The sequence below is a fragment of the Simochromis diagramma genome, unplaced genomic scaffold, assembly GCF_900408965.1.
Source record: "Simochromis diagramma unplaced genomic scaffold, fSimDia1.1 OVJJ01000325.1, whole genome shotgun sequence".
In the NCBI taxonomy this organism is placed as follows: Eukaryota; Metazoa; Chordata; class Actinopteri; order Cichliformes; family Cichlidae; genus Simochromis; species Simochromis diagramma.
Window position 1 is genome coordinate 873,945 of NW_024387291.1, and position 20,967 is coordinate 894,911.

At 40.1% G+C, this 20,967-nt stretch overlaps 1 protein-coding gene across 2 annotated transcripts in view; it reads right to left on the reverse strand.

The window, feature by feature from the left end:
- Positions 1-20,967, reverse strand: part of LOC120716387 (voltage-dependent T-type calcium channel subunit alpha-1I-like) — a 296,557-nt gene that overhangs the window by 64,558 nt on the left and 211,032 nt on the right. For both annotated transcript variants that reach the window (XM_040003917.1, XM_040003916.1), the window contains exons 19-22: positions 20,725-20,825; positions 18,799-18,922; positions 17,571-17,639; positions 1,220-1,398 (exon numbers count right to left, since the gene is read on the reverse strand). In XM_040003917.1, the coding sequence (XP_039859851.1) occupies positions 1,220-1,398; positions 17,571-17,639; positions 18,799-18,922; positions 20,725-20,825 (473 nt within the window). The remainder of the gene's footprint in view (positions 1-1,219; positions 1,399-17,570; positions 17,640-18,798; positions 18,923-20,724; positions 20,826-20,967) is intronic.

Below are 20,967 nucleotides of genomic sequence, written 5' to 3' on the forward strand. Positions count from 1 at the left end.
TAATGAAGTAAATGGAGAAAAAACACAAAGAAAGTATGCTTACATTCAAAGAGAATTTTAATAGTGTTCTTCAATCTTTTAGCACAGGTTCTCTCCTGTGAAATACAACTTTTTAAATAGTAAATGAACTGGTTCTTATATAGTGCTTTTCTACTCTGAGCCCTCAAAGTGCTTTATACAACTAATTCATTCACCCAATCACACAAGCACTTTTTCTAAACTGTTTAGTCTAACTGTTAGTAGCTGATCTGCTCTACCACCTGAGCTACAGCCCCCCCCAATTACCTATTCAGCTCACATGCTTTGCAATGTGCGCTCGTTTACAGGAACATTTCCGGGATTTTGAGTCATTCTGCACTCCAGGTGCGTTAACTGCACTAGTGCAGTAAACGTATATATATATATCTATCTATCTAGGACGGCGCTCTTCTGGACGGAGATCTCGGATGTTGTTCCTGGGATCTGTTGGAGCCACTCGTCCAGCTTGGGGGTCACTGTTACCTTTACCTTCCACATCTTCTCCAGCTCTTCTCTGGGCCCTTCGTTCTTCTCCAGCTTCTTGTGTTCCTTCTTCCTGATGTTGTTGTCATTCAATATAGCTATGTCTATCACTACGACCATGTTCTTCTGTTGTGCAGCACTACTATGTCTGGTTAGCCATCACCAATTTGTCCATCTGTATCTGGAAGTCCCAGAGGATCTTAGCTCGGTCATTCTCCACCACCCTTGGAACAACTGGGACTTGATAACCAATCTCAGATGGGGGTGATGATATCTCCCCTCGGACCTGTCGCCCTGAGTCCCCCTTGCTGCAGCATTTGTGTTGTACCTCTTATTTTATCAGTTTCTCAGATCACTAATTAGGAATTTTGTCAGACTCTTGTTTTTTTGCAGTTTCTCACACTGCTTCCTCCTGGTGAATCGTTCTTGCAGTAAAATGATGGAAAAGTGCTTGTGTGACTGGGTGATGGAAATGATTCCAAATTGTTTGGAAATGGTCTCACAACCGTTCCTAGATACAGTCCCTTTTTATGAACAATGTTGATCAGGTTTAATGTTTCAGGTAAAGCTACCTAATGCTAAGCTAACTAAGCTAAGTGAGTATTATTGATCTTCAGATTGCAAATATTTTCCTAAACTGTCCTTTTCCTTTTTAGAAACCATCCTGATGGGACATGCAGAGGGGAAATGTGAACAAATGACTGAAAGTCCTTCAAACCTGAGAGGACGGAGTGTCCTGAGCAACCTGAGCACACGGAGAACCCCGAGGATCTTAGCCCCACCCGCCATGGACACTACGATGTCAATCAGAGACACGAAGACCAAGAAACCATCTAGAATGTTCCAGCTGCTTCTCAGATAGGCAGTTTCCCCCAAATACAGACCCATAGACACCACCTGGGGAGATGAAGGGAGAAATGATGAGGAAATGCAGAACTGAGCAGATGTACACAGGCACACACACTCTTTGATATTCAAATTGCTTACTTAGCTTCTCAAACAGGTATTTCATTTCATATTGGACAGGAGAAGAGACTTAAAAAAATAAAGCAGTTGGTATGTAAGCGAAACTGTGGTTAGAAGGGACACAAGGAAAGAAATAAAAGGCAGTTATTAAAAGAAGACCAGGCAGAAATCATGAGCATACTTCAAAATAGGAGTAGAATAAAGATTCCATAATGAAAAGAAAACCCTATTTGTTTGTGCCGTTAATCAGCTTTCATGTTGACACTGAATCTTGCTGACCACTGTGACTGGAGCAAAAGTCTATGAATAAAACTCGAGGAAAATAGTTTACAATTTCATTTAGATGTAGAGTAGTCTGCACTGCTGACAGTGCAATGTGCTACTTCAGCAGTCTGGCCAAATCTTCTTATGTCAGGCACTTCCACATTTCGGCTTTACTAACTGCCCGGACACAGAAGCCCAAACATAAACAAGAGATGTTCGTCGAAATCGAGGTATGAACGTCATGCAGTTGTTTTTTTCTGGTTGATTGTTCTATCAACTTCTAGTTACAGCGAGATGGGAACTCACAGTCGTTGGAAAACTCCTGAACTACAAAGAAAGGAAATGAGTGAGGTGGGTGGGGAAGATCAAGAATCTTGTATAAACTGTGGGAAAACTACCAGCTGGTGGAATGAAAGACAGACATAAGGGCAAGTGAAAAGCCCCTGAAGTGGCTCAAAAAGACATTTGGAAAGTTTGGGGGAGAAAAAAAGACTTGACTTTCAAAGAAAAGTTGCGTGGCAGATGGGTGTAAGCCACATCATTTGACACCTGTCAAATGCTTTCATGGGATGGAGCAACTTCGGTGTTGCTGTCATTTCACAGCAAAACTTGCGAGACGCAGAAAATATCACTAGAGCCGGATTCTGGAATGTTTTTTCATTATATTCTGTATCAAGTAAAGTCTTTCAGGAAGAGCATTTATTTTACTGTTTTACTACGTTGATCACTGTAGGACAAACAACTCCAGCTGCTTATCTCAGCTGTCAATATGTGTCCACACCACATCAAGTTATCGACGCTTACAAACATTTTTTCTGGTCAGTCAGTGCTGTTTTTGCCACTATTAGCTGTGAGGAATGGGTCACTTTTAAAGCCAGGCTCAAGTGGCTGCAGTTTAAATTTCTGGCATTTTTGTGGTGGCATCATTTTCTGCCTCAAAATAAATAAATAAATACGTTTAAAAAAGAAGAAGAAGAAACTTAGTGTCACTCAGGACAAAAAAAAATGGTAGTTTGACAGTTTTACACCACCAGCCTATTATAGCTGTGTCCAACAAGAATCCTTTTATTGTGTGGATGCTTTAAGCATCCACACTATTGAGTTCCTCTTGGGACTTCCGTACACTTTTTGGTACTTAACTACTTCCACAATTTTCAGCCGATTTTCACCGTTCAAATTTTAAACTATTCTGCTATTTCTGCTAATGTGTGCTATGTCTTTTGGTATTTTTCACTATTATACTTTTTAAAATATTAAGCTTAATTTGTCCCATTGAAATGAATGGGAAACTTCTGCAATTCTGCTAAAATTAGCTTGTTTTTGAAACTTAACTACTTCCTCATATTTTCACGTAGAACAACCATTCAAACTTTAAAATGTTCTCAAATTATTGGGCTATTCAGGTATAAATCAGCTTTTTCAAATATTTTACCGTTTTACTTTTATGCCTCTTAAAGTTTTCAGTTGCAAAATTGTGATTTTTCACAAAATACATGCGTTGTTATGGTTGCTATGCACTTGGCTTCCAGTGTGCCACTGAAGGTTTTGCAGTCTTCTCTTCATGTCCGAACAACTTCTTGCTACTTGCTCAATTTTCACTCAACTTCCACAAATTATACATCAAAACGTAGGTATTTTTGCTGGCTTTCCGAAAATGTCACTATCATTGTTGTGGGATTTATAGAATTTTGGCAAATCTCCTCAGACCAACACAAAGTCGCAAAACTCTCCATAGAAAGTCAATGGAGAGCTTGTTCAAAATCACCGCTTGATTTCTGTAATGAGAGGCATATTCGAATCATCATATCTCCTTAACGAAGCAAAGTTAAGACATAAGGCTTGTCCCAGTATATCTTCAGACACTCCTGACGCTCACAATTCAAGAATTATTTTCTCACCTATTACCGTTCTGAAATGAGTTAGACTTGTTTGAGGGTACGAAATTCGTCCTTCGCTCAGATTTCTTCAGATTTCAAACTCTGAAAATGAACCACTTTTTTCTCTCGTCATATCTTTTTAATGGATTTCCACAGAGACCTGAAAATTTCCATGATTCTTCACCAAAGCCTGCTGTCTCTTACGGTGAAAGAATGATATTGATACTCCAAATACATTTAGAGTTAGAAAGTGTTGTTTGAGGGCAAGTCAAGGCAGTTTTTGCTTCGCTCTACTCAGTTATGGTGCATTAGAAGTCAAATATCTTTAATAATTCATATTTTAATGATAAATTGTCAACACTTTAAGATTCCCCCATCTCTTCTGAACAAAACGGTGTAAGAATGACCGTTCTAGCCCCTACGGTTAGGAAATTATGGTCATTTGTTTGAGGGGAGTCGTCATTATGAGAAATAGACTGCAAAAATAATGTGTCTCTGTGCTGCGTGCACCTGTTTTGACGGAAAAAAGTGCACAGGCTCTCTGATTGGTGGATTCAAATTCAGCAGCTCCCAGGCTGCTTGAATGGCCTAGAAACTTACTTCTCTCTCCCTGTGTGTGTGTGTGTGTGTGTGACAGAGAGAGAGAGAGAGAGAGAGAGAGAGAGAGAGAGAGAGAGAGAGAGAGAGAGAGAGAAAGCCTTTTTATGGGATGATCTCATTGTAAGATTCAAATTCAATATATTTAGACTGGTTGACTGAATTGGATCTTGTGTGTGTGTCTCTCTGTGCATGTGTGTTTCCATATGTGTCCATATTTCTGATTGTGTGGCTGTTATATATTTTTTTGCCGATTTTTTTCATTTAACAAGTATATTTGAGGGACCCTCAGCATGTTCAGCATTTTTTCAGCTGTCCATTTTGCTTTTCCAATTTTTCTGTTTAAGTTATTACTATTTTGTCCCAAATCATACTATTTCTGCTATATTATATTTTTCTTTCTAAATATAGTATTTCTGCTATATAATTGTATTTCTGCTATGTTATAATATTTGTGCTAAACCAGAGTATTTGTGCTGAATCATAGTATTTCTGCCAAATGATAGTATTTCTGCCAAACTATAGTATTTGTGCTAAAACATAGTATTAATTTAAAATTAATATATTTATAGTTCATCACAGTGTCTCTGGTAAAACACAGTATTTCTGCTATGTTGTACTATTTTTCTAAATCATAGTGTTTCTGTAATGCTTAAGTATTTTTGGCTAAATATATTCTTTCTGTTATCTTATACTATTTCTCCTAAATTCTTGTATTTTTGAGAAGTTATCATGCTTCTAGTAAGTTACAATATTTCTGCTAAATTCTGCTGTGCTATTGTATTTCCGCCAAGTATTGTGTATCCTCTAAGATATTGCAGTTCTGCTAAGTTATTCCATTTTAGCAAAGTTCCTTTGCTTCTGCAAAGTTTTTACAATTTCTGCAACTTTTCAGCTTTTTCAGCTAGTTTTTGCAGACAGCTTCAGCTTTAAAGCATCCACACTGCATTTTCGCAGGAAATGCAAATTTTTCTAGTTATTATTTGTTATTATTGTTATTATTATTATTACTTATTACTTGTTATTATTAATTGTTACTTTTTGTTACTGACCACTCAGTGCATTTTATCAACAACTTTAATATTTTTTGGGAACGCAGGCATCTGTTTAAAGCAAATGGATTTAATTTTAACAAGTCAGGGGTGAAACTGTTCACCTCCAACTTGTTTTATTCCATACGTCATCCATCTGTGCTTGGTGCCAAGGCTGAGATAAACGAGGAGTTATCTCATAAAGAGGAACAAACAGTACTCCAAGAACAGACAAAGCCCAGCAGAAACCTTGAGGAGGAGCTCCATTTGCCCCCACCCGCGAAGAGCCTCAGAAAGGAGAGACATCTGAGGCAAGAAGAGGGGTCCCTATTTGTCTCCAACTCTCTCAACAACACCAACGACCAGGACCAGGGACCACGATCTTCCCCAGTCCCCCAAACCCCTGACAGGCCATCACCCTCCTCCCCCTCCCTTTCTCCCTCCTCCCCACACCTGAAATTCACTGAGGAGATGATGGAGCGGGTCAATGCTGGGCTCAGATCTACCCCCCGGCCCAATCCCTTTTTGTCCCCCATAAACCCCCCACCAGAGCGGCCAAAGGTTCGCCATCGATCCCCACCCTCAAAAGAGCAATCGCAGTCACATTGCCCAGCCTCGCCCCCCTTAGTTCCTCCTTACCACCTTCATGCCCTGTCTCCGCAGTCTGATGTGTGATGTGTGAAGGGTCCGGGCTGCGAGGATTATGGCAGTGGTGACTTTTCCCAGGAGAAGCTGGGACCCTGTTTACTAGAAGGTTTTAAAATCTCTGTACTTTTAGGTGACAGAAGGAGACATGTGGCCTGGTCAAAACACAGAGAGCTGCACTCTAAAAGATCTTTAAACATAGTAAACATACCTTGTGTGCCACAGACTGCTCCCAAACACGAGGGGACAAGTAATACCTCTAAATCATTTAAGTTGGCTTTATTAAACGTTAGATCTTTAGCTGGGAAAACATTTTTAATTAATGATTTAATCACTGAGCACAGCCTTGATTTTATGTTTTTAACTGAAACTTGGTTGGACCAAAGTAACAGTGGAGCTGTTCTCATCGAGACGACCCCTCCTAACTACAGTTTTATCAGTGAGGCCAGGGTGAGCAGGAGAGGAGGAGGGGTCGCTGTCTTATTTAATGAATCATTTCAATGTAAGCAGCTATCTCCTGGAAGTTTTCAGTCTTTTGAATATGTGGCTTTACAGCTGAAGGCCCCATCCAAAGTTGTGTTTCTTAATGTTTACAGGCCTCCCAAATACTGCACAGACTTTTTTAATGACCTCAGTGAACTGCTGTCTGTGATCTGTGTTGATTTCGACTATGTAATTATTGTTGGGGATTTTAACATCCATGTGGACAACCCTCAGGACAAAGGGACTAAAGACCTGAGTAACACTCTGGGCAACTTTGGGCTGACTCAGCATGTAACAGAGGCCACACATAATAGAGGACACACTCTTGACCTACTGATCTCCAAGGGCCTGAGCATTTCAAAGGTTACTGTGTCTGATGTGGGCGTGTCTGATCATTACTGTGTTTTCTTTGAAAGTAAAATTTCAGCCCACATAAATATATCAACAACAGTGATCACAAAACGGTGTATAACTGAAGACAGTAGTGAGATCTTTAACCAGGTCTTCCCATTAACACCTGACCTGTCCAGAGGTTCAGTCAATGAGCTCGTCAATAGCTTCAATGCTAAAATGTTAAATGTAATGGACACTATTGCTCCCATTAAAGTGAAGGTTATCTCTGGAAGGAAAAAGTCTCCATGGAGAAACTCCACACTGGTGAAAAATGAAAAAGAGAGTGTAGGAAAGCTGAGCGCAGATGGAGAAAAACAAACCTCCAGGTTCACTATGACATCTATAAAGAGAAACTTCACAATTATAATTTACAACTGAGGAGTGCAAGAAGGTCCTACTTCTCTGACATCATCACTAAAAACAGCCATAATGCTCGGGTCTTATTTTCTACAGTTGACAGGCTAACAAACCCTCCTGTGCCAGTGGCAGCTGAACTTCATTCGACCATGGCCTGCAATGACTTTGCCAAATTCTTCACAGAAAAAATCCAAAAAATTAGACAAGCAATTGGTACATCAACAGCAGATCCAGGATATGTACTGTGTCCACTGAAAAACTGTTTAAACACCATCAAACAGTTTCACCCGATTAACAGCAAAGACCTGGAGGACATCTTAGGTCAACTGAACTCCTCCTCCTGCTGTTTAGATGTCCTGCCAACAAGTTTTTTCAAAAAGGTCTCAAAGACTTTGGAGTCAGACCTGTTACAGATCGTCAACTTTTCTTTATTCAATTCAATTCAATTTTATTTATATAGCGCCAAATCACAACATAAGTCGCCTCAAGGTGCTTCATAGATACAGAGAAAAACCCAACAATCATATGACCCCCTATGAGCAAGCACTTTGGCAACAGTGGGAAGGAAAAAACTCCCTTTTAACAGGAAGAAACCTCCGGCAGAACCAGGCTCGAGGGAGGGGCGGCCAGCTGCTGCGACCGGGTTGGGGTGAGAGAAGGAAGACAGGATAAAAGACATGCTGTGGAAGAGAGACAGAGGTTAATAACTGTTAGGGAAAATGTTCTAAAACACTTCTTCAGTAAAGACTCAGAGAAGAGAAACACACAGAACTTCTGGCTAGACAAGGGCAGCCTCCAGGCGTGAGACTCGCGTCTGAGCTTTGCCCCTGTCTTTAGTTAGACTTCGTGGTGTGTTGTGTGTGTGTGTGGTGTGGTGGGTGTCCTGCTGATCAAGGGTCAGAAAAGCACAAAAGGTAAATCCTTGTCAGGAAGGGTAGTCTCCACCTCACCCTAAATAACATGGTGAGGAAGTCCAGCAGTTCATCTATATGTAAAGAAGCACTTAAACTAAAACAGACATAGCTACGTTAATCCTGCCGTAAAACAATAAAACAAGGTACGACCTCTCCCATGCTCCCAGGATGTGGGGGTGAACCAAGCCTGCTAAAATCACACAATCCTGTCACTACCAAATAACTAACAAACAGCATCCTACCATAAGCAAACTTATATCACTAAAAGATTATACTGACTACTAAATACAATTTTCCATTGACATTAACAGATATGATTCAATGCAGAGAGGTCTGTTAATACATAGTGAGTGAGAAAGGTGACTGGAAAGGAAAAACTCAATGCATCATGGGAATCCCCCGGCAGCCTATGTCTATTGCAGCATAACTAAGGGAGGATTCAGGGTCACCTGGTCCAGCCCTAACTATATGCTTTAGCAAAAAGGAAAGTTTTAAGCCTAATCTTAAAAGTAGAGATAGTGTCTGTCTCCCGAATCCAAACTGGAAGCTGGTTCCACAGAAGAGGGGCCTGAAAACTGAAGGCTCTGCCTCCCATTCTACTTTTAAATACTCTAGGAACAACAAGTAGGCCTGCAGAGCAAGAGCGAAGTGCTCTAATAGGGTGATATGGTACTACAAGGTCATTGAGATAAGATGGGGCCTGATTATTTAAGACCTTGTATGTGAGGAGCAGGATTTTGAATTCAATTCTGGATTTAACAGGAAGCCAATGAAGGGAAGCCAAAACAGGAGAAATATGCTCTCTCTTTCTAGTCCCTGTCAGGACTCTTGCTGCAGCATTTTGGATTAGCTGAAGGCTTTTCAGTGAGTTTTTTCGACATCCTGATAATAATCAGGTGTGTTTCCAGAATCACTAAAAACCAGAGGTGTGGACTCGAGTCACATGACTTGGACTCGAGTCAGACTCGAGTCATTAATTTTATGACTTTAGACTTGACTTGAAAAAATGTTCTAAGACTTGTGACCTGACTTGGACTTTTACACCAATGACTTGGGACTTGAATTGGACTTGAACCGGTTTACTTGAAAAGACTTGATATTTTACCCCAAATATAAAATTTAACATGCATATTATATAGAGATTGAAAATGTGACGTCATTCACGGGTAGAACCGCAAAGGATTCTGGGAACTCGTGGCAAGCGGTACTAGCGCACGCAGGCTTTCAATTAAAATCAGTTACACAGCGATAAAAAGAAACACAAAAATGTCAAGAAGCTGTTGTATTATTAACTGCAATAGCCGGTCGCATGACAGCCACGGGAAGCCGACGGGTAAAGAGATCGGTTGTTATCGGATTACGTCGTTGAAGAGAAATTGTTCGAGCCATGTTTCCGAAGTAACAAAGAGGCGACGGGTGGCCTGGATTGCAGCCATTCAAAGACCAATTATAACGTCCCAGAACACTCCAGCTCACAGGTTAGTCTGCTCCAAGCATTTCCACAAAGGTCAGTCTGCTGTTGTAGTTAATACGTCATTTTTCTTAACATAATTGGTGATATAGGTTACAAGCAAGTCTGACGCTGAACAGAAATTGTGGCGCTATGCTCCTTTGTTTATTGTGCATAAATAGTGAATTGTCCTGACACAATATTGCGTTTCGCTTCTGTTATTATGGTACATTGACAAAAACATATACTTTTATTCACAGGGTAAAACAGTTGTTTTGTATCACTAATTGTCCAGTGCGATTACAGCATACAGTATTATTGTCACTGCTACATTTCTGTGATGCTACCAGAAATTATTTCCACTACTAATTAATTACCATTGAGCTCAAAGGTCCTATTAATAAACGGTTAACGAATGTGTATTTATGACGACGATTTGTGAGACTGGTAAACTTATGATACGTACGATGGTCTTTACTTTCTACATGGTGCATTTCAAGGTCCTGCACCCATCCGTCGGTAAACTGTACCTGGGCTTGTTGCAGTGACCGGAAGTTACTAAACTTCACGAGTGTATGCGCTCACTCCAAGAAGCGTATAATTATAAATATGCATATAAATATGCTAGGATGAGATAGCTGACTTCATCTAACTAGCAAATGTTTTCCAGGCTACGTTGGTGATGCAGTTTTTTTTAATGTGTATGATATTTTTGTCATGCGATTTTAAAGCCGGTCCTACAACCACATCCAAGAATAACATGCAGCTTATCTCAGAACTGTCGGTGAAAATTATTCTTGGAGCTAGGTTTAATTGACCTGCATTTTAAAGAGGTGCAATTTCACAATTTGTGTATATTTTCTAAGTTCACTATTTTGTCATGTGTTGAGAAAAACACAGATTTAAAAATTACATGGTCTAATATTTACATTTAGCATATAACTGCAACATGCTTTTTTCGGGTTTTTTTAAAGACTCGAAAGGACTTGAAATTCAAAATTTCAGACTTGTGACTTTACTTGGACTTTTACACCAGTGACTTGAGACTCGACTCTGACTTGCCTGACATTACTTGAGACTTGACTTGAGACTTGAGGATAAAGACTTGAGACTTACTTGAGACTTGCAAAACAATGACTTGGTCCCACCTCTGCTAAAAACTGCTGTAATTAAACCTATACTGAAAAAGGACAATCTTGACAAGACACAAATGAACAACTACAGGCCGATCTCAAATCTCCCATTTTTAAGTAAGATCATTGAAAAAGCAGTTTCTCAACAGCTCAATTACTTCTTAAAACAGAATAACTGCTACGATGCCTTCCAGTCAGGTTTTAGACAGAACCACAGCACTGAAACCGCTCTGACCAAAGTGTTTAATGATATATGTCTGAATACAGACAGTGGAAAAATGTCAGTCTTAGTTTTACTGGATCTCAGTGCAGCATTTGATACAGTTGACCACAACATATTACTCAAACGACTGGAGAACTAGACAGGTCTTTCAGGAACTGTACTAAACTGGTTCAAAACATACTTAGAAAACAGGAAATACTTTGTATCAATAGGTAACTTCACATCTGAGCAGACAAGTATCACATGTGGAGTTCCCCAAGGTTCCATCTTGGGACCCCTTCTGTTTAACATCTACATGCTCTCACTGGCACAGATTATAAAGAACAACAAAATAAATTATCATAGCTATGCAGATGACACACAAATATATATCACAATGTCACCAGGAGACCGAGGCCCTGTACAGGCTCTTGGTAAATGCATTGAGGAAATTAATGACTGGTTGTGCCACAATTTTCTCCAGCTAAACAAAAACAAAACTGAGGTAATAGTCTTTGGCGCCAAAGAAAAACGATTACAGGTCACCAGAGAACTTCAATCTATACATCTAAAAACCACAAACCAGGCGAGAAATTTGGGTGTAGTGATGGATGCAGACCTAAACTTAGAAAAACACATTAAGACAATAACAAAATCAGCCTACTATCACCTCAAGAATATTTCAAGGATAAAAGATCTGATGTCTCAACAGGACCTGGAAAAACTAGTCCATGCATTCATCTTTAGTAGGCTTGATTACTGTAACAGCATCTTTACAGGTCTGCCTAAAAAATCAGTCAGACAACTACAGCTCATTCAGAACTGCTGCTCGAGTCCTCACTAAGACCAAAAAAGTGGACCACATCAGTCCAGCTCTGAGGTCTTTACACTGGCTGCCTGTCCGTCAGAGGATAGACTTTAAAGTTCTGATGCTGGTCTATAAAGCTCTGAATGGTTTAGGACCAAAATACATCAGTGACCTCCTGACCCAGTATGAACCTTCCAGATCCCTCAGTTCATCTGGATCCGGTCTTTTATCAGTTCCCAGAGTCAGAACCAGACACGGAGAAGCTGCATTCAGCTTTTATGCTCCTTATATCTGGAACAAACTCCCAGAAAGCCTCAGATCAGCTGAAACACTCAGTTTATTTAAATCCAGGTTGAAGACTCACCTATTCTCAGCTGCATTTGAATAAAACACCAAATCCACATTTAAGCTTAAATTTCAAAACTTACATTTAACTACTGATTTTATCTACTGTTCTGATTTTATCTGTTTTGATTTTATATACTGTTTTGTTTGTTTGTTTGTTTGTTAATTAGTTAGTTTGTTTGCTTGTTTTAATCAATTTTAAATCATGCTTTTTATTTGTTTTTGTTTCTAATGTCTCTGTAAAGCACTTTGAATCACCTTGTTGTTGAATTGTGCTATACAAATAAACTTGCCTGGCCTTGCCTTGCCTTGCCTTACACAATATGTAAAAAATTGTGTATGTTTCTGTTCTGTGTCTTTTGTACTGTTTGTTTGTATATTTGTCTTTCTTGCTGCTGTTACACCCAAATTCCCCCTTGTGGGACAATTAAAGGATTATTCTATTCTGTTTTGGCTGGAGCGTCACATCAGTACATTACATGCAGCTTCATCTCTTTTTAGTTCATTTTTAGGGCTTTTTCTCACTTTTATAAGACCTCGGCTGCTGGACTTGGCCTTGTGGCATGTGGTCGCCTGCTTGACCACTGAGTGAAACCAGAGCCCTAATTGGCACCTTTAAAATTCACCATTACAAAAATGACAGAAACAAAAACAAGAAGCACACTAAATAAAAATATGGGAAGCCTGTCCTTCAGCTAACGTGGTATAAATCATGACTGTGAGTATATATTTTGGGGATTAACACAGATGAGATATGTACAGCAACAAGTTGGTCATGTCCTCTGTCCTCGGTCTATGTTAATGCTTTGAGAATTACAAATCAACTGTTATAGTATTAATAGCAGCCAGCAACACCGAGGCCCCCGTGGGACTACTGGAGTGCTGTGGACCTGCCATTAAGCAGATTAAATACGATAATAAAAATGATAGTAGGTCTATTGTCAAAGCATACTTGTCTCCTCTCACAGCTGTTATCCAGCTCACAGCTTTACAGTAAATTCATTTCTTATTTACACTCAAATTCCAATTGAAATTTAGCTGAAAACGCTGTAATTGTTGCTACAGCGTTTTTTAAATGGATTGTTTAAAAAGGAAGCTCTGATTACACCTACAGGAGCTGCTCACACACAGAAACCCAGGTCATGAAGCCCCCAGTGCACATTTTCTGTGCTGACACTCACAGAATCAGAAACCGGTCTGGAGTTTCAGTACTGGGGTAACTGGGATCTAACAGCTGTATTAGCCTGTCATGGATTTGAGCCACAGTAAAAACACAAAATACTTTAACACAATACTTTAACCATAATGATAAGCTGAGCATAGTTTTAGTACACTATTTCACACTTTAGCCTTCCCACACTGCAAACCAGCTCCTCCTGGAGTGTTTGACAGAGACACTGCTGCCTGCTCTGTTCTCGCGCTCTCTTAGGCTTTCCACAAGTGTACGTGAAACAATGAGGAGTTCCCCAGAGCCATCTCCCTTCAAACTGAAGTCATGTGCCAGCAGACATTAACAAGTTAAATGACTTATTTCCAGTTTTTCTGAAGCTTTATTTATTTATTAAAAAAAATACATTTTTTGGGGGAAATAGTACTCAGGTCCCCTGATACAGAACGCTCACATGCTGTTTTGGGCAACTCTTCGTTTCTCTGAATTTTCGGTAATGGGGGTGTAGAGTGCAAAGAGTCAGAGGAACACGATAATTGGTACATTAATGGGAAAAATAGCAAGTTGAAATGAACCTGAAATTGCCTTTAATCTTTCCTGGCTGTGCATGTCTCAGTCCACCTTTCAAACTGAAGGATGTTTGGCGCTAACATTAGTCTGCTGCTACCAAAAAGAAGAACAACTTAAGAGTCCTAATGGAAGGAGTTCTGACAAGCAAATGCTGTGAAGATGCTGGAGAGCACTTTAGTAAATGGCATTCATTGTGCCTAGACTCGAGATAGAGACATATAGAGAGTCTTATGTCAGGATATAGCTCAGAAAAACTTGCTGAGTAATGCTACTTAGAGCTAAGAAGTCTGCCTGTTTTGACAGAGTTTCTTTCAGCCTTTGTTAGTAAGCTGCTAAGGAAGTGTTACGAAGCGGCTCTGAAAGAAAAAAATTGCTAATGTGTAGCATCAGCTTAAAGCTTGATGCTTGATGCTTGATTGAATATATAAAAATAAATCAGTCCTATAGTAGTTTACAGAATTACAGCTGATTCTTACACTGGGTTTAGGGTTAAAGAAGGGATTAGTTATGCAAGCACAATTTATATTAAAGGTAAGGTTTTAAAAAAAACGATGCCAGTGTCATAAATCCTTCCTGGAGTAATGAAAACACAGTCCTCTGTGTGTGTGTGTGTGTGTGTGTGTGTGTGTGTGTGTATGCGAGATAGGGAGAGGAACTGGGAGGGCGAAAGATAACAGATGTACCCCCTGTTTCTAATCAGAGTCTGATGTTCAAGGTCAGGCTCGCCGTGTGCAGGTAACAGTGTTTACACTGATTGCTGCTACTCATGTATGGGCTGTGCGCAAGTGTGTGAGTATATGTGCGGACAGGAGATGAGAGCGGGTCGCGTGTGTGATGGGGCGTGTTTAGAAAAAGAAACTGTAATTAGTGTGGTTGCTTAATTAGAGCTCCACTGAGAGAGATCAGAAAAAAGAAAAAAAAAAGAAAAAAAAAAAAGAAAAAAAAAAAAAAAAAAAAAAAAAAGAGAGAGATCAGACTGACCAGACTGGAACAACAGATTAGACAGCAACAGGAGGGGTGGGAAAGAGAAACGGAGAAAAGATGACGGGAGGGTGAGGCAGAAAAGGACAAGACAGTCTAATGTGACGTTTTGCTCAAATAATTATAAAAAGAAAAAGCAAACAGCACTACAGGAAATCTTTTTTTTCCCCTCTAAGTAAGCATTAACGGAAATGCAAAGACAGAAAAAAACTGTCAAAAGAGGAAAGAAGACAGAGGTGAAGACCTTCCCCAAAACAGTCAGATGTCACCCATCCAACGCTGGCAGGAACAAACAGTTTAACCAGAGCGACAAAACAATAAACAGCGTTTACACATTATGGGAATGCAACTGAATAAATAAGTCTGTAAAGGGCAGGTTTGTCTGCTGAGATAAGAAAACATAGGTCTGCTCAATATGGTGACGCTGGAGTTCATAGCTGTTATGAATGGCCATGCGCCAAGACAATGTGGAAAAGTGTTTGTGTTGTTCTTCTCACTTTCATTTTCTTAAAGTAAACTATGTGCTCAGACAGGATAAACACTGCTACACATACATCAAGGAATACAAACTACATCTAAAATAAATCTTATGTATCCAACAAATACATCCATTCATTCGCTTCCGCTTATCCTTTTTCAGGGTCGCGGGGGGCACTGGAGCCTATCCCAGCTGTCATAGCTGTATCCCCGCGAGAGGTGGGGTACACCCTGGACAGGTCGCCAGTCTGTCGCAGGGACAACACAAATTCACTCGCACATAGTGGCAATTTGGATTATCCAATTAACCTATCCCCACAAGTTGCATGTCTTTGGACTGTGGGAGGAAGCCGGAGTACCCGGACCCACGGGGAGAATATGCAACCTCCACACAGAAAGACCCCGGCCTGATGGTGGACTTGAACTCAGGACCTCCTTGCTGTGCGGCAACAGTGCTAACCACCGTGCCACTGTGCGGCTTCCAACAAACACAGCTGAACAATAATGTTATGTGATTTTCAGAGACTAGTTCCCTGATTTATGACAATCCAAAGGGCAAAAGACAAACTCTAGCAGTCAAACCTGAGTACTGAGTATTTCTTCTTCAGTCACCTTTCTCACTCACTATGTGTTAATACAGCGATCCCGGTCCGTGAGTCTTTGGTACCGGGAGAGTTGAGGCTCGTGTGTGAAATTTATGTTTTTGCAGGGGTTTTTTTTCCCATTTTTTAGAGTTATTTTTTTATCGTTTTTAACATTAACTCGGTTTCCCTGGGTCTTTTCCCATGTGTTATGAATAAATCTTCTTTTTTTTGGTACAGGTACTTATTTTGTTGTATTTATCTGCCACACCTTAAAGGCCGGTTAGTTAAAATATTGTTGGAAATAAACCAGTCCATGGTGCAAAAAAGGTTGGGGACCGCTACGTTAACAGACCTCTCTGCAATGAATCATATCTGTTATTAACCTCTGTCTCTCTTCCACAGCATGTCTTTTATCCCATCTTCCTTCTCTCACCCCAACCGGTCGCAGCAGATGGCCCCGCCCCTCCCTGAGCCTGGTTCTGCCGGAAGTTTCTTCCTGTTAAAAGGAAGTTTTTCCTTCCCACTGCCGCCAAAGTGCTTGGTCATAGAGGGTCATATGATTGTTGTTTTTTTTATCTGTATGTATTATTGTAGGTCTACCTTACAATATCTATCTATCTATCTATCTGAACCTGAATGGATTAGAGAAAATCCAAATGCAAAATAAAGCCAAACTTGTCTACATAACTCTTATTTTTCAGTCATTGTGCTATGTAGTGTAAACACTGTTAAACACATATGCTTTCCGTGAGAGGCAACACTCGCCTCTCCATCATCAAAACACTAAAAGATGGAAGATCTGTTTGGGGAAAAATGGTGTTCCAAGGTGCAGCCAGGCTGTTCTGGCGACATGTGCAACGTGAAGATTTCACATGCTGCCAGAACAGCAGCTGTCTTCATTAGTATTTCAAAGTATTTGGAAAAGGAAAATGAGCAAGCTCATAACACATTTGAGAGTGCAAATAAGCAGCACATGGACAGACAAAAATAACGCTCCACTAATTAAATTACAAAGGAAGGCCCTGAATTTGAAATTAATCAAATGAATGTCACACAGAAGATAAAGAAACTGAAGAGCGGAGATTTGAACGAAGGAATGGAAGTTAAAAAAAGAAAGAAAAAAAACTTGAAGATGTACGATACATAACAGCGAGTGCAGGTCAATCTGGGGCAGCTGCATATATGTGCACATGTGAACTCTGCGCTGCTACAGCAATGAGATGATCTCCACATCATTGTGCTGCACATGCCCTCATTATCCCTGGTAATAAATAAATCACTACAGGATTTCTACCATTGCGGAAAAGGCCTGAAGACACATGGGCCTCAATAATGGATGATGCCATGTCTTCTGGACAGCAGATCAGTGGATTAAAAAGATAATGCGTATGTGCACTGGTTGATTGGAAGGCCAGGAGCAGCTAAAGGATAACTTAAGAGTGATAGCCTTCTAACTAACTTCATTATCTGGATGTGCATCGCTAATGGGGCATGTGCAACTGATTAATACGTAGGTTGCAGAAAGAGGTAGGAAAGGAAGGTAAAGATTGATTTTTTAAGACAACAGTAGAAGAAAGAATCCACAGGATGAGACAAATGTTTTAAAAAAGAATACAAGGTGGACAGTAGCATGGGAATGAGATGAAAGACGAATGATTTTGGTGAGAAAGGAGACGAGAAGATTTCAGGAAGAGGGAAAGACATGCAGAATAATAGAGATGGACTGAAAAAAAGAGGAGAGACTGGATAGGATGTCAAAGAAGGAAACCGAGATATGTAAGGAAGGCATAAAAGAGCAAGAAAAAAGAGCAAAAGGGATTTTACCTTGAGAGTCATCTCCCCAACGAAGATGGCAGTAAAGATGTAGTTGGAAATGGTAAGAAACAGTCTTTCCTGTAACAAAAGGGGCACAAAAAAGCAAGGAGAAACTGTTTGATTTATTAGAAAAGAAGAGAATGATTAAGAGAGACAAGCAGAGGTGGCAGATTAAAGCCAGAAAAAGCCGTTTCAGAAATGATGACTTTGGCTAGAGTGAGAAGCTTTTAAGAAGGACACGAGCGAATCAATGTTTGTCACTGATCGCATTAGTCAGGGTTTTGTTAAAATTTCATCGAAATGAAATGCCAAACAAGTAAGAGTTGCTGTGCTTTAATTCGAAAGTTTTCATTTCACTTTCCTTGCGAAGGGCTCACTGTTCAATAATTCAGTGTTGCTTAATTACAGGAAGTGGCTTGAGGCCAGAATGCAGGAAGAACTTAAAGTAAGTGGGATTCTGATACTGATTTTTCTATATTTAAGTGCTTGTTGTCAACGAAGGAGTGAAAGGTACTTTTACCTGGATGGTAACAATCCCCCTGATTTATTTGTGCGTTCATTTGCTCTTTGTAAGTGAGCAGTCTCTCATTTTTATGACAGTTTCATTTCAATGGAGAGAGACAGAATATCACCAAAAAATGATAAAAAGTCCCACACTACATAAAGTTACACATCCCTATGGTGAAGCACGGAGGAGGAATCATTATGCTTTGGTACAAAATGACTTCACTGCACCGAGGATCCAAGTGCCATAAAATCCTGGATGAGAACTGGCTGCTCTCAGCCACAACATTAACGCCAGATTGTAGATAGGTCTTCCAGCATGACCTAAAACACACCACCCCAGCAACAAAGAAGCAGCACGCTAAGGTCAAAAACCTAAATAATTTAGAGAGTTCTGTAAAGAGGAGTGGGCCATCCTGCGTGCAAATCTGGTGACCAACTACAAGAAATGTGTTACTGCTGTGCTTGCTAACAACGTCTCTCCACCAAGCACAAGTCATGTTTTGTTTACTTCTTTCACTCAATGACATGCAAATCGTTTTAGAATTTCTATGTAAAGTATCTTTTTCTGCATTTTTGGTTGATCTATCGCTCTCCATTAAAATGAAACAACCACATGTACATATAAATCTACAGACACACACATACACAGCATGCTTCTTGCTCTGTTTAGTACATGTTGAGTAGCAGTATTTTGAAATATCCACCATGAATTCAAAGTGATTCCTCTTACCAGGCTACCTTGAAGAATCTTTGGCCTCTCCAGAGCCACTGTGATGCAATTGAGGAATATGAAGGCCAGCACCACGTAGTCAAAGAGTTTATGGGCAATAACAGATTGGCAGAGCAGTCTGAACCTAACAAAAGGAAAGCAAAGTTTGTGTTCCTTTGTTAACATATGTCACATATAAAATTATTAAGGAAATTATTTTATGAGTGAAAGAAAACATAATTTTATCTTTTTGCAGTATTCCATGTGATGCAAATCTAGCAAGAGAACTCATCCATAACACAATTTCATCACATTGAAATCATCTGGGTTTTTTTCATTGGTCAACATCTTAACCCTCATAAAAAGCTGCAAAGTTCCTTCCAACTACTACGGATCTTATTAACCAGTGTAGGTTATTTTTATGTAGATATATTAGCGTGAATGAAACTAGAATGAAGAACAAAGTGAAAAAAAATGTTTGGCCTCATGATCTGGGGGAAAATACCAGGAGTTACCAGACTTTATAGTAGTTATTTAGCACTAGTTCACTTGTTTACTTTTCCCTTGTTATATCTTCAGTATCTTGAGTACTAGCAGTTGTTTAAATAGCCTGACCAGTATTCAGGGGACTTGCACTGCACATTTGTGTGTTTGCTCCAAAAAAGTTACAGGAAGGGTGAAGGGTCAAACTGTCAGCTATAGAACCAGTAAAGAAAACATGCGGGTCCAGAGTGAAGCCCTCACGCACCCAATCTCACGTCATCTGCAGGCTCTGATGGGAACTGAATACACCGACTGCTGCACTCGCTCTCTTGGCGAGGAGATCGATGTGCTAATCTGAATGCTTTTCCTCAAGACCTGGCAACTCTGTCTCTTTATCTATTGATTCAAATCTGGCAATTCTGTCCCCCCGATATTGATCATCACCAGCGGCTGTGTTGGCGTAAGCACTTACCCTACCTGAGACACAACTTTTAATGTTGGCTTCTTTCTCCTTCAGTATGTTTGCCTCTATTGCTTGTTAGAGTGAACACAAATGATCTTTACAACACATATGCACTCACACACATACACACGCTTACACGCTCCCACACGGACATATGCAAAGTCATCCAAACACATGTACAACCAAGCAACAAGACTTTACCGGCGATACGGTCTGACGCCATCCTCACACACATACACACAGCCTTTGCTTGACAGATGGCACCTGCCAGGGTGCCAAAACACAGCCCTGGGGCCCGGCTTCCCTTAAGTGGCTATCAGCACGCAGGGAATCGAGTGAGTGAGCGAGCGAAAGACTGAGTGATTTTTCTTTCATGTTGCTTTCAGGGAAGTTTCTACCGGCAATGAATTGAATTCTGACGGAAAACACAGCCCAGACTACCGCTCTGTCTTCAGAAAAAAAAATGCTTTAGGAGGAGAATAACACAGCGACATCACTTTAACAAGCTATTTGTGAAACCAGGAGTTTTCTCTGTGGAAACAACACTCTGGCTATGCATCTTGTTGTTCTTCTACATTATCCAGCTAGAGCTGAAAACATTCGCAGACGTTTATTTTTCAGGGCCATTGGTCTTGCTTGATGAGCCTTTTTCCCCACACCCTCTTTGCCTCCATAGAGCCTTGGTAAAACCACTTTGCCAGAGCAAACAATTATAAGTATTAGCACATTAAGAGACATGCTTGTCTCTTTGTATGTCTCTCGCTAAAAGGTTGCATTTGTTGTACATTTCAAAGCCCACATACAGAATGTTTTGAATTCTACAGTCATTTAAAGAAGTTCATTCGGGAAGATTTCTTTTCTCAGTTTAAATATAAAAAGCTGAAAAAAAAACACGTCATCAGGACAGCGTTCGATCTGCGTGACCGACACTGGTTTGGCAGCACATGCAAACAACCCTGTCATTAGATTTGAATTTGCACCTAAATCTGTGTTGCACTCACTTATTCTGAGGGGAGAACATGTAGACTGACCACTCCTCTCTGGTTTCACACCAGTCTGGCTTATACACCTCCATCATCTTCTGGATACGGAAGCACAAACTCTTCATTGGAGAGGAGGGAAAATACAGAAGAGGAATTAGCATTGATTTCTCTGAATTATTAGAATATTGATACTTTTCTGGTCAGAATATATGCCTTATTCTATCAGGAACAGTGCTATATAAATGCAATCCATTATTATTA